The sequence below is a fragment of the Gasterosteus aculeatus genome, chromosome 6 (assembly GCF_964276395.1).
Source record: "Gasterosteus aculeatus chromosome 6, fGasAcu3.hap1.1, whole genome shotgun sequence".
Taxonomy (NCBI): domain Eukaryota; kingdom Metazoa; phylum Chordata; class Actinopteri; order Perciformes; family Gasterosteidae; genus Gasterosteus; species Gasterosteus aculeatus.
Genome location: NC_135693.1, coordinates 8,363,042 through 8,377,289, shown reverse-complemented (window position 1 = coordinate 8,377,289; position 14,248 = coordinate 8,363,042). Strand labels below are relative to the sequence as shown.

The 14,248-nt window shown below is 41.4% G+C and overlaps 1 protein-coding gene across 2 annotated transcripts in view; it reads right to left on the bottom strand.

The window, feature by feature from the left end:
* Positions 1–12,134: 12,134 nt before the first annotated feature.
* Positions 12,135–14,248, bottom strand: part of macrod2 (mono-ADP ribosylhydrolase 2) — a 345,335-nt gene continuing 343,221 nt past the window's right edge. For both annotated transcript variants that reach the window (XM_040179258.2, XM_040179259.2), the window contains exon 17: positions 12,135–13,289. In XM_040179258.2, coding sequence (XP_040035192.1) covers positions 13,267–13,289 — 23 coding nt within the window. In that variant the 3' untranslated portion in view covers positions 12,135–13,266. The remainder of the gene's footprint in view (positions 13,290–14,248) is intronic.

Here is a 14,248-nt window from a genome sequence, read left to right as displayed (position 1 = left end):
TGCATAAGTGAGTCACTCATTTGACTTCAAACTACAGATCGGATTCATTCAATTGGAATAAAAGGAACTATCCACTTTGTAAAAGGTGTAAATGGTGCTGAAACTATCATGCGTTGTTGTATATTCCGATATGTGTGACACAAGGTACTTGATCCAACAGCATTTTAAGAAGTATTGTTCATCACCAAGCGGGCATCCTGTTTCAACAACAACAACAACACAGAAAAATCAAATTTCTATCACGGCTTGTAGAGGCCAGATGTTAAAACAAATAATGAAGCCATATATCCAGAATAGAGATGAGTAAGCTACTTAATTAGAAATCTGACAGAAATTGAAGTAATGTATCACAAAAGCACTTTACTGTGATAATAGTAGTATTAATAATAGTAGTTTGTCATTTAGGTGGAGAGCATGCCTGATGCAGATTGTTTGCCTGTCATGTCCTCCATCGCTGAGCAGTTATACCAGTAGAACATTTTCTACCAGAGCAGAAAACAAAACAAACATCTTGTGAAAGGCTGATATTCCACAACCCAAATAATCATTCATTTTACTTTTATGTGAGGAGGGGGGGGTCGTTGACGGAAGGACTCGGTCCAGACTGCTGATGCTAGCGATGTTGAGCTGCGTCTCCACACCTCCTACTTCCAGGCTTCCAGCATAGTGCGATTAATCAAGCTCCAGAAGTTAAGTGTTTCTGGAGGCATTCCTGTGTTATAAATTGCTTGGAAAATGCATAATTAGTTAGCAACAAATCTATTTTACAGTCGTGCTGCATTCAGTTGGGGATGCATTTTGTTCCAATTGCTTTTGTGCAGTGATAATAATCACTGCTTTGGACCAGAAGCAGTGCTTGCTCACCTGGTGCAAGTGGCAGTAATGACACACACCTGATCGTCGAGCTCCTCTTTGCTCTCTCGCTCCTCGTCTGCTGACAACTGTATATCATGAGGAACTTTGTACTCTGTGGATCCCACTCCACGGGCGTGTGTCACAAAGCCAGACTTGACTGACTCGCAGCCAACAAAAGCAATTTTCACCAGGTCACGCAGATACATACAAAGTGTAAGTTTCTTGATAACCTTCTGATTCGTTTCAGAACTTGACAGTCTGTGCACGCCTTTGCTTCTCACAGCTCTGTGTTCCATATTTCATCTCAGATGCACAATCTGCTTTACGCTTTAAAATCAGGAAACAAGAAGTACCCGCTCATTAAGTCCCTTCTTGGCACCTTAACCCAAACGGGGACCATTTCCATGTAATGGTGCTGGTATTGCTCCCGTTGCCATTTAGTATTTTTCATATTGACCTGCTTTCTGAATGGAAGGAACAGGGTGCAAAGTGTCCTTCACTACAGGCGGCAAATTACTCCTCAGAACGCCTGTAACACCCCTGTACAGCGCAGAGCTGCTGTTAAGGCAAAACAATTTGTCCAACGCGAACAGGCTCCCCGGAGGCTGTCTTAAGTGTGAAATGACCCGGGTGAACCCAATACTAATCCGCGGCTGGGAGTTATTCAGGCCTGGATGGCGAACGCTTACACCCTCCGCGCAGCCATTTGAAGGCTGTTTATGCAAATTCAAGGTGATCTGATTTTTTTTTTTTTTTTTTTCATGGCTTACTTTACTGTCCCTCTCAGCCCCCGTGGAGACTCCCGCAGTCCCTCCCACCGAGATGCCAGTGTGAGTGGGCATGAATATAATACAGGTGCTTCGGTTAATCAAACCTCTTTCAAATCTCAGTGAAAGGGACGAACTGCAGTTTCACACTAAAATATAGGCTTTTAATCATGTTATGCACATGCACAAATGCAAATATGGGCGGAGGAACATCCAAATTAACACCTCATCAAAGAAACTATTGCTAAAAGAACAGCTTTTGTCCAACTGATTGTATTACAACTTCTTTTAGGATAAATCTGTATTGGGCATTGTGCACAGATGACTACTGTTTATACAGTAGGGGGCAGCAGTGAGCTGTGAGTTGTACGTCAGGTTTAACTTTCTACCTTTCTCGTCTCCCCTTTTCATATTATGGTTTGCCCTCCAGACATCTGCTAGGTTGTAAAAGAAATGAATAAATAAAAACAAAGGCCTATGAATGATGCTCCAAGAATTTATGTTCCATGTAAACATATATTCTGTTTCAATATTATAACCCTCATTGGGGCATTTATCGTTTGTGTCAGCGTTTATGTTTAAGTGCATCTGTGTTTTTTTGTTGTGTCTTTGTAAAATGAAAAGGGAACCTACAAGGAAAGGAAAGGCCTCAGGAGAGAAAGGCGAGTGAGGACGGATTGAAGTTGGGGGAAAAAGAACTATAGCGTGACAGCAAGTCACTGTACAATACAGAGAGCAGATCATTAATTAATGCTGGCGAGAGTGTGAAGTGAATTGATTCGCCCCCTGAGCACGACACGCACTAACACCCCCATCTAACAGGCACGATGTGGGGGAGAGTGGAGGAGGAGGGGGGGGGGCGGGAATCCACACTCTCCTTGTCACTTCACCTCCATTTTAATCACTTCTAATTGTTTCCATTGGCATGCAGTAAATATCCGGGGGGAATAACTCAATACACCCGTACCCCTGGTTCTTCTCATCGGGTCCTTTTCTGTCTGTCATGCCATGTGTTTTCTCTGTTTAGCTTTTTGCCTGATTCACTCCCTCCTTCATTGAGTGCAGGCTGCCTTGATTAAATTAGTTGTGTTTTTTGTTGTTATGATTCTGTTTTTGTGTGTTCACTGAGCCTGTGTTATCAGTGCACATGGAGGAAAGTGTGTGTGTGTGTTCCTGTCTGGGGATGACAGCTGGCTCTCTCTGCCCTCCGTCACAAAGAGACTGTGACTGCTGGAGTGTGACCAGCCCCACGCCTGCCTCACAGCCCCCTCCTGCAGCCCCACGGCCCGGCCTGCCCCGCTACTTTGCTTAAGGCCGTGTCTCTCTTTAGATCCACACTGCATATGGGTCTGGTCAGCCATGGAAACCTGCGCGGCCCAATTAAAGGCAGCCGCCAGCTGGGCTTAACACCCATTCTTCCAACCCTCCTCTCCAGCCATGTCCCTCTCAGACCCTCTCCAGTGGCGTCACGCTCCAACATCCAACAATCAGAGCCGCTCTCCCGGCCACAATCATGCCAAGCTGATGGGCACACTGTCCCCGTCCATCCGTCGTCCTCCTTTTTTTTTTTTTTACAGATCTCCCCTCTGCAGAGGACATGCATGCATATCCACGCTATTGCATCCACACACACCAAGAGAGACGGACACACTTGCTGCGACGTAGGGTCCAAACTGCCAGATGCCGTGTTTTATCTCTGGCCTCACCAGCTGGTTTGGACCAAATGGCAGGAGAATATAAAAGGGGTGTATTATTATTGAGTTTATATCTCAGTGAGTGCACCATAGTGATAATGGCTCCACTCAACTGTCACTCTGGCTTTATAAAGGTAGAAGGTGTCTGCAGGAATTCGGTACCCTTCAAAAGGCCTGGAGCGATCCGAGTTTGCAACTACTTGTGGAAAGAGGGAATTCACTGAGTATGAGGATTTCTTCTCTAGAATTTTGTTAGAAGAAACTGAATCTTGTCCATCAGAATGAGAAATGAACTGTTGTGACGGAAAGTTCAAAGTTATTAAAGCTTAAATGGTTGCTTAAATTAGATTAGACAGACAGATGAATGTCATAGAAATAGAAAGATACACACACAACATATTCATTTATCTATAACCATCTGTTAAACACAAAAACGCTTTGATTCCCATCCTTTTATTAGGGATTCTAAATTGCACAGGTCTTGCAAAGGCTACTTCTCAAAATAGTTTCACTTTCCTGCCTTCGCTACTTCTCTGCTGTCTTCCCTTACATTCCATCAATCACTGATGGCCCGATTGCACAGGAAATGTCTGGATCCCATTTTGTTGTGTGACAGTGGCCCATTTTGCGATTGTGGCAGTGAAGGCTCCGTGTCAGAGCTCATGACAGGATGCTCTCTGCCCTGTCTCCCGGGGTTTGAGGGGCCACTGGCCCGCTTTGTCCTCCTTTTGTGACACGGCTGTGTTTAGGCAGAGGCAAAAAGCAGTAATTGATTTTTCTCTCCTCTCCGATGCCGCCTGTGGCTCTCAGGCTGTCCTCTGAGAAACCGATGAATAAAAAGACAGAGCGTGAGGTTTATAGCCAACAGTCAGAGCTGAAAGATGGTCAGACCTCACGTTATCAGGGCCCGATAGAAGTCCGGAATGTGGTAGTTAGCTTCTGAATTGGCTTCTGAAAGGATCGGTCATATATATTAGAGCAGAGCGTATTGAGCCGTGAAGAGCTGGAGCGATGGGAGATATCGGGGCGCGCAGACGCTGAAGGTGAGGAGGACCTGGGCTCAAATCCGACAGGCTACATTAATAGATTGGTGAACTGATAGATGCACAGCGGAATGGTGCAATGAATAAACGGATTCAGCCCCAGAAATTGATTTTTTTTTTTCGCTACTGGGAAAAGTTGCTGCAATGTTCAGCGACGTGTTTGAAATTAATCCAAGTGAATCCCAAGGCAATTAATATCTGAACATACAACAGTATTGCAACTAGCTGATTAACCACCTTAATCATTATGAGCTCAACAAAAGAGAATCTGTCTTTTTGTTCTTTTTCGCTTAATATCAGAAGAATCAACAGAGCATTCATAATAATTGTGACCTTGTGTCTTCCTGTCGGCAAGACTGACTTAATCAATTGCAGAAGTTGTCAGCTGTGACAAGATGCGTTTAGCCTGGAGACGGGGGACGGGTGGCATTGACGGTCTACAGACACTGCAGCGTCTCTCTGTTAATGTCTCTTTCTCGTCCAATCCAGACAGCACGCCTCAGACATGCTCTAAAAACTTTGTTAGGCAAGTTTACTTAATCGCCGCTGTTTTTCTTTTCCGCTGCGCGTATGAATAAATGAGCCAATTAACAAAGTGAAAAAATATCCCTGTATATTGCAGTATGAGGTGTTTAGTGAGTTGATTATTGCAGAGAAGCTGTGGCATTTTGTGACAATAAAGCCTAAAATGTGGTGTTGGTGTCGTATTAATCAGCTATTTCACCTCGTTTGAATTGTTAGCGCCTCTCTGCCTGGCTCAGGCAATTTGGCACGATACTAAACTATTTATATTCATCAATTGTATTCATTAATAAAATACAGGTATGGTGAAGCTAAATTATCCAATGTCATGCTTTCCATATGGTTTTTCCAAGAGACAATACCTGCAAATCCTCCTCCTTTAAACGACATGTTAGGAATATATTATATGTATCAATGGGCATCATTAATCATACTTATTAATATTCATTCATTAAGAAGTCTACACGGGTATGATGAAACTCGTTGCATGTCATGCGTTCTGAACTGTTTTCCCAGTAAACAATAACGAGTCTGATATTGTAAGTTATTCACCTGAATGAGAATGAAGGGTGTAAAGAGGACAGAGTGTGTGGACCGCTGATGGTGGAACAACGGGGGACATTGAAAATATTTCTACATATTGTCCTTTACCCTGCACTTGCCCCAAAGTAGCTTGTAAAGATTACCAACATGTCTTTGTGACTAAATGATTAGTTGCAAAATGCCACATGTAAATTGCCTGCTGTGTTGAAGTGATTTTCCTGCCTACCTTGATTCCTGTTTTGTTATGGAAATGTTTGGGACATTAACATACCCAGCAGGAGTTATGAACCAAAAATAATCAATCCTTGTTGGAAGGAGCATCCTTTTCCGCCGTTATCTGTGAATTAATGAATTTAAAAAAATCATACACTGTACACACTAACAAATGTTTAGCACATGTGATGGCCATTCCTCCTTGTTAACAGACGGGTTTCTTTAGTGAGAAACGATGTTAATGGCCCCCAGTAATAAATAAGAGGTGATTTTCAGGCCGAGGTTTCTGAAAGGACGATGTCCTCTTAAACACCTAATGGTCTGAAATCCATATTCTGCCTCCCTCAATGGCCAAATCCGCATCGAAGATGTGTCGGTAATGAGACCAACGACTGGCAGCTACCGTTCAGATCACGACTACAGGTGTAGCTCATCTGGGATGTTTTTGCACCCCAATTTTCAAAGGAGTTGTGCAGTTGGGAAAAGACCTCTGAGGCATGAAGGCGAGGTTTGGGAGAATCTAACACAAATTTGTATGATCCTAGAATATTGAAGTAAGTAAGTATTTAAATATTCATGATTATAGGTATCTTTGCTAGTTTCACCTGTAACTGAGAAAATGATGCACACGTTTAATTAAGGTAAAGAAAAATAGAACTATATATTTTTAAGAAATGTGATGAATATCGTGAATATGTTGACTCAAGGTAAAAAAGTGCAGATAACGACTACTCTGGAAATCCCACCTCAGCAGAAGCAGCCTCTTCTGATATGAAATGTAGTATACTGAACATGGGAGAGAAGAAATACCAGTAAAGCAAAGTATGAACATCCACTAAAATACAACTTCCACACAAAATACTACAGGTTTTCTGAAATGTTTGATGCCAAATAGCATCTGCCAGAGCATTATTTCAATATTAATTATTTTTTTACACACTATAGAGCTATGCTATGTGCTATCTGCTATGCTATATGCTATGAGCTATGTTATGTGCTATGCTATGTGCTACGTGCTATGCTATTGTATACACTGCGGACTATGCTATTCATTTTTATCATAGCTTTTTACATACCGTAAACAATGCAGTATAATATAAGAATATTAAATATAATATATTAAATTACAATTTTTTTGACATTCTGTACTATGGCCTTTGTCAACTTTTCTTACTTGCTATTCTATGGCCTTTGTCTATGAACTATATACAAATACTAAATTTAGACCTTTTTGACATGCCTTTTCAAACGAACTTGAGGTTTATGGCATGTGACGGATGCACTCCTCGACTGGAGATGAGATCATAATGTGCAGAGGGATCTTTTGGGACACTAAATCGTGTTGAACGGCAGGAGAGTCAATATCAAAGCTGAGATAAGATCGAGGGTCTTTTCACCACCAAATCTGCACCTGGATGAGACGAAACTCGCGCTAATCCCGTACTGGCGCATCTGTGACTGTGGATTTAACTTAACGGACACGTGGCTCCTTATAGCAACTCAGGAGTGGGCGCAGAACTATATTGCAATTTCTACAGTATGTTTTACTACAATATTAATTCTAGCATAATATATGGAAACATTTTCACGACATGCAATTTTTCATGACACATACTTTCATATTTTAAATGTTATATGCTACAATGTTATAAGAATATATATTGCATGACACTGTTTATGATATTATACAATTACTTGTTTTATGACATACTATACTATGACTTTTTCAATGGCTTTTTTTAAATAACAAGCTGCTCAAGGACTTTATTTGACTGCTACAACACAAAATACTTGTAACTTTGTTACAACTACTACAACATCTACTGCATTAAATCATGATTTAATGATCTCCACTGTCCGTTCAATCATTTGGTGTGAACACAAATAATCAAATTAAATACAAATGAAAAGAAAATGAAACATGAATGTCAAGGCAGTGAATTTGGAGTGACAAACACTATGATATTCCCCTGGTTCTGTCGTCACCATCGACCAGCCAGATGAGTTAAAAACTAAATACAAAAAAATAAAAGTACTGAGAAAATACTGAGCTTGACGTTTCCTTTTTCTGTTAGTTTGTCATCAATCTAGTCTCGGAAGCAGCTGGCATATTTCTGAGCCTCCCTACTGGTTTCCAGCTGCTCCTGAGGAGTTTTTTGGGGGACAGAAATGTGTAAAACACATTTGAGACACAATTATTTAAATATAAAAATCAATCAATTTGACTGGTGGATTTCGACTTAATGCAAAACAACTTTTGTATTCTGGCGGGCTGGTAAGTATCGTCAATATGTTTTTTTTGTTTGCTAGTTTTTAATATGTAAGTGGAGAAATGCTGCCTTCTGGAAAAGTGTGTGGGTAACACGTCTCCTGTGTCCTCCCTGATGCCCTTATTAAATATTGGATCTTTAAATCAACCGTGACTTGTTTTAGGCTACATTCTCCTGGCCACACTTTCTACAGCCTGTTGCCAGGCAACACTTCATCAGCCTTGACAAGCAAGATGCCTAAATATGAAACCAATCAACTCTATCTGTTTTCTCTCAAAGATATTACATTGTTTTTGAAAATAGTAAAGTACCCTGAATGTACAGTATTGTCATCAATAACAAAACCACAACAACAAAATAACTTCAAAAACTAGAGGCTTTTTAATGGAGGAATGTGTTGAATTCCAGCACATTTGTTATAGTAAGTTTATGGCAACTTCTTTAGTAGTTTAGTTCAATAAGGTAGAAGCTGCTGCCAGGATCGATTCGACTCTTAACTGCTATTCATTTAGTTGATTGACTGCAATTGTTCACAGTAAACTAAATAATAGTAAGAAAATACTGCGGGTGCAGTTTCCTGACAAATCCTAGAGCCTTGGTAGAAATACAATTCTTTAAAAGCTTTTCATTTAAAAACTTAAAACACAGAAAAAACTCAACTTTTAATGACATTAAATGCCTGTGGTATTTACTTTTTTTGTTGCAAAAAATAAATAAAATGAAATAAAGGGCATCAACACATAAATGTACTGCAACACAAATGAATTGTCAATTATCAATGTCTTTACTTGATTTTTCCAGAAGCACACTAAATGTTAAATGTTAATTTATTTTATTAGAAACTTTTATTTTGTTCGTAATGAGTCATAAATGCTGATAAGACACGCACACAGTGTCTGCCGGAGTCCCTTTAGAGACAGTAGGTGGTTTCTGAGTGGTGTTACTGCCAATCTTTGCTTGCACTGACCGGTTTTCACGGTATACGTATGAAGCTTCAAAGGGAGGCCTTTACATAAACAGGTATTGTTTTTCAGTGAAAATTAATAAACTTTTATTAGTTAACATTTTCTCAAGCTATTTATTCAAACTAATGTTGTGTCTTTTAGCATCTTATCAACAGTTATCAGCACAGTGAGAAAACCCAGATCCACTGCAGCCTCTTGGTGGGAAAGTAAACTATTATTAAACTACAATTTGACAGTTAACGTGAAGTTAAATTGGAATAGGTTAAAGATTTGACATTTTAAACTTTTAATACATCTTTTCTCTACGTGTAATTTCTAGATTTGAATTGTAAACTTGTAAATTGAACATGTCATTTTTCCTGCACTGTGTCATTTGCATACTGTTAAATGCATGGATGATTCTTCCAAAGAAACTGAAAAATAAAATCCAGGTGATATTCAGCATTAATGAGTCAGCGAACATCAGCATAACCAAACTGCTAACAAAGTTACCGCTACGTGCAATGCATTTATTGATGTACAATTTAATTACTGAGCATTTTTAAAGCTGCTGTTTTTCATTTTCTTTCACTAGAATTTCTTTCTTTTTTTCTTTTAGGTTTATTAGCAGCAATTGCATTTTGAGCGTGATCAAGTTTAACACCAGACCGTATATTATTTATTTTTGCTGTTAATCAGTCTTTGTGGTAAACAGCTTGACTAGTAAAGCGACCAAATAACTTGACTTTTACATCGCCACTGTACACACATTAGTTTAATAACCTAATAAAATGTCTTATGTTACACAAAACTAAGCTGTGTTTTGTTTTGAAAGAAAGCAGCAATACAAATTGCTACAATAATGGCAAAAATGTGTTGTATCACCTGAGTAAGCACATTATCAAGTTGATAATTAAAGCAACAACAGGGAGCAAAAGAGATAGAATTAGTTTATTAATCCTCTTTCTCTTCTGTTCTGTATGACACAAGGGTGCTTTTTTAGTCAAGACAACAACCGTAATCTGCATAACCGTCTTCTGCTTGTGGAGTTTAATCAACGTATTCGCAATTGTCCCAAACAAACCAGCAACGCTGCAAGTCAATTTCCTTGCAACATGTCAGTGTCTCTTACTGCCTTTGAAGACAGGCATCCATAATGAATAGCGTATATTTGCCTCCCAATTAGAGTGTTTATCTTGGCTTAGTTCACCTTTAGTGTTGCTTTTGCCTCTTGTGGGGGGGGGATGAATTTTCATGAAGGACAAACACTGCACTTCAGATAAAAACAGCTCATCCTGCACGGGGATTTAAAGAGATGGAATCATTTTCTCCAATTTGTTTGTGTTTGTGTGTTTAACAGCCAGTGTGGCCGCGGGTCGCAATAGCGTGGCAGACAGTGGGAGGAGTTAGCAGCGGGGGGAACAGGCAGAGAGTGTCTACGAGGCAGAGAGAACATGGTAATGCATGTTTTATACCAAGAGGTCCACACAGCTTTCATCTGGAAAATAGAATAAACGGTGCACATCGCAGAAGCCTAATAAAACCTGACACATACGCTCAATGCAGGCGTCAGTACTCTCTCCTCCACACACATACATACGGTGCCTGGGAGAAGTTGTAGCAGTGCAAGGGAACTATTTCTGCCTCACAACTCAAGATGTATGGCTGAAAATCCAATAATGTTAGCTGTAAACTAGGACGGCCGGCTGTTTTGTGGATTAGGGGGGTTTGTTATTTCGGCAGCAGAGTGTTTTGTATGCTGGGGAGCTGGTGGGTGGCAGCAAGCCTGTGCGATTAAGCAGTCTCCCTTGACACCACCTATGCTGCTCAAGTTCAGGGAACACTCCGTTCTGACATGCAACATTTAAATGGAGTCATTAAAATTTAAACCGTCTCCGTTGGAGGGACAATCACTCCTGACATTCGCCTGGCATGCGACAAGTTAACGGAACATAAACATGCTAGCCGCTAAATTGATGTGAAACTGGTTTTCATTGGCTTTCACACCAACAGGTGACAAAACCTGTTGTTGATGCTTTAAAAAATAAAATAAAACAATGACTGGATATTATTATTTTTAGGTTATGTTTAGAACACAATGTTCCTCTATTTTAATCGTAGGCCCCAACGTGGAGAAGAAACGTCCTGAGGCCCACTTGTAGCCGTATTTTCCAGATATTAGCATAAACAGGAATTTTGAGATTTTTTCTTGTCTGTGTTGAACTGGATTTGCAGAGTTTTGAATTAAAAGTCATGGGGTGTCATTCTGGCGGCCCCATGTTTAAGATACAAACCATGTCCCCACAACTTCCCCGGCTCGTTTCCAGTTGGAGCACTTTTTTTAACTAGAAGCCCAAAAAAACCATCCATCCATCCATCCATCGTCAAACCGCTTATCCTGCACACAGGGTCGCGGGGGGGGGGGGGGGGGGCTGGAGTCCATCCCAGCCAACTTTTGGGGCGATAGACAGGGTACACCCTGGACTGGTCGCCAGCCAATCGCAGGGCTACACAGAGACATACAACCATTCACACATCTACGGGCAATTTAGAGTTCCAAACTTGTGTCAGGCCCCCCCTTTGAGGGACATTCTAAGACCCCCCCCACCAAGCCGCTCTGGGGGAGGTGGTACGAACACCAGTCATCGGTTCTGCTTTTGTCTCTGACCTGTGGTTCCGGGTTGGTCATGAAGCCGCGAAACCCCCCGAGGTTGGGAACCACTGCCCTAGAGGACGAGTTGAGATGACAATAAATGTGAGGACACACATTAGTTCATTGTTGAACCCATAATTAATATGATAGTGCGGGTTAGAGGCACCTCACCGTGATGGAGACATCTCACCTTTAGCGCTCTGTGGAGTTCATAGCCAGTGTCGTCCGGTCTTAATTGGATGTTTTCAGCTCTATTCTGCTAGTTAGGATTTTTGTTTGTCACTTGATGAGATGCATGAAAGTACACATTTACCAAAGATGAAGCTATCATGATCCGGGCAGAAAAGAGCTGGATGTGGAGGTTCCTCTGGGAGCTGACATGTTTTTTTCTTGTGAGGTCTCTGGCCGTCAGCGGGCGTCTCAGACAGGAGGAGGAGCTCTGGCGTGAGGAGGTCCGTCTCCTCCCATACGATACCAGACAAGCCCTGAGGACCAGAGAGGCGGCGTGCTGGAGATCAAAGGACAGACTAATTGTCTCTGTCCACCAGAGACACGCGAGCGATCGCTCTGTTAAAGTTAATCAAGTTCACACAAGTTCACTGACAAGATACATAAACGCTGAGACGTGGCTTCAACCTTTAAGTTTTATTGGCTGTTTCTATTATAGTTTCGCAAAGCAAACATCAAAGTATGAAGGCATCATTTCATAGAACTATAATTAATCTGATCTTTAGTATGGCACCAATGAAAATAATTCAGAAATCACAACATTTAAGAGAACCCAAAACCATGTTTAAAAGTCAAATGAGGAAGAAAAAAGGAAACCATTAACGACAGGCATCTGTCATTACATGTTGTACTCAAAATTACAAATCATCTGCAAGCAATCAAAACCAAGAACTCCCACTTGGACCACCTCCTGGTGACGACGATGTTGTGGTTTGATATGAAATAAGGCAGATTCCTTCAATATAGTTATAGACAATCTGGTAAAGGAGACAAGCCAAAGCGAAGAGGACTGTAATTTATGTTGATGAAGTTCAAAGCAATTATCTGGCATGCATTTCTGACGGCAGTATAAGGAGGACACGAACCAATTGATTTGTTCTAATATCCTCTTTAGTGTACCTTGATGAACAGTTTCTTGGTAAAAACGAGTTAAGCTGCAGTTACAGCAGAGGCAGACGTCACATGTAATCAGGGATGTTCCTAGTTAAAGCGGCTGGGGACCGACACACCGCCTTGCAGACTGCGGGTCTGAATCGAGAGCGTTTTTACTGATACGACGAAACAATGGAGCTGGAGCTACAGTAGAGTGTGAGGAGACATGCCAGGCGTGCTGCGTTGCAGGGTGATGTCAGGTAATTCCACGGTTAAATTTCATCACGACTGTGGCCCACCGTGGCCATGGGTCAACAATTAGGAGACTTGCACTTGGTTTATCTCATCGCACCCTGCTGGCAAAGTAAAGTATCTGTAACACACGGTGAGGTATGGCTCATCTCGTTCTGGTTGATATGTTCAAGTCATATAGCAAGGTCTTTGCACATACATATACATACTTCAGGGATGGGTAGTTTCTTAACAAGGTGGGAACAGGCTAGATACAGGTGGGGTGTGAGCATCTTGTGAGTAACTGGTTGTCCTGGGCCGCGGTCACAGCCCATACTGACACGGGCCCGTCTGACACCAGCGTGGTTGGTTGGCCTCAGCGCAGTTCTGCTGCCTGTGAGAACGGGTTGATTGTCCTTCCCTCAGCTGCTCATTCGTTCTTCTCAACAGTGTCTGGATGGAAAACAAGTTCATAGTCTGACTGACAGGTTTTGCATGATGAGACTTCCACGAACAATCTCCGCTGGACTGAAATAATGATTGGACACCACCTAATATGAGCAACATTACTATCAAAGGAAATAATTAAGAAACTAGCAATAAAAGAGCAAATAAGCAAAACATCCAAATATTTCCAGATTCTGGTTATAATGCAAGGATTTCAAGGCAATATAATAAGTTGAGATTTGGTCTAGTTTAATATATCTTGCATGGTAGTCAGACTGTACCCCAGTACTTCAGTGCAAGCTAGTCAATGACAACGTAACCAGGATTGAATCTATATACAAAAGCCAATCGAGCAGCGACATACAGACATTTGGACACTGATCCATTTTTTCTGTTCAAAGTGTGAATCGTTAGTAAAGCTGAAACAATCTGCTTTCTTTGTTCACAAACCCGGGCTGTCTGCAGTGATGCCCAGTGTCATTGGGTTGATAACATACCACGGCTCAGTTTAACTGCAAACCATTTGCTTCCCAGGTCTGTCGTACACAATCCCACCTGATCCACACGCCTGTTCGACAACAGGCTTTTTTTCTCTTCTGCCGCTTCGCTTGGCATCCACTGAGCTCTCTCCTTTGCACACCAACCCGTTTGCCTCTGCCAAGCTATTTCATATGCTGCTAGTCCGTCCTATTTATTGAACCCTGGCAATCTGTTCACAACAGTTGCTTAATCATTTTTTCTCATACCTGGAAACTCAGACGCCCAAATCCGAATCCCACCCTTTGGCAACAACTCTCCACGGAACAATGGCATAAAAAAATCCAAAGCACTCTCTAAATATTTCTACATTCTAACACATGCAGTTTTATTAACCTGAATCTCAACTGAGACCTGAGAATAACAACAGTAACATCCTTATCAAATATGATTTATCAGCATGATTATTGCTCCTACAGTCCGAGTTG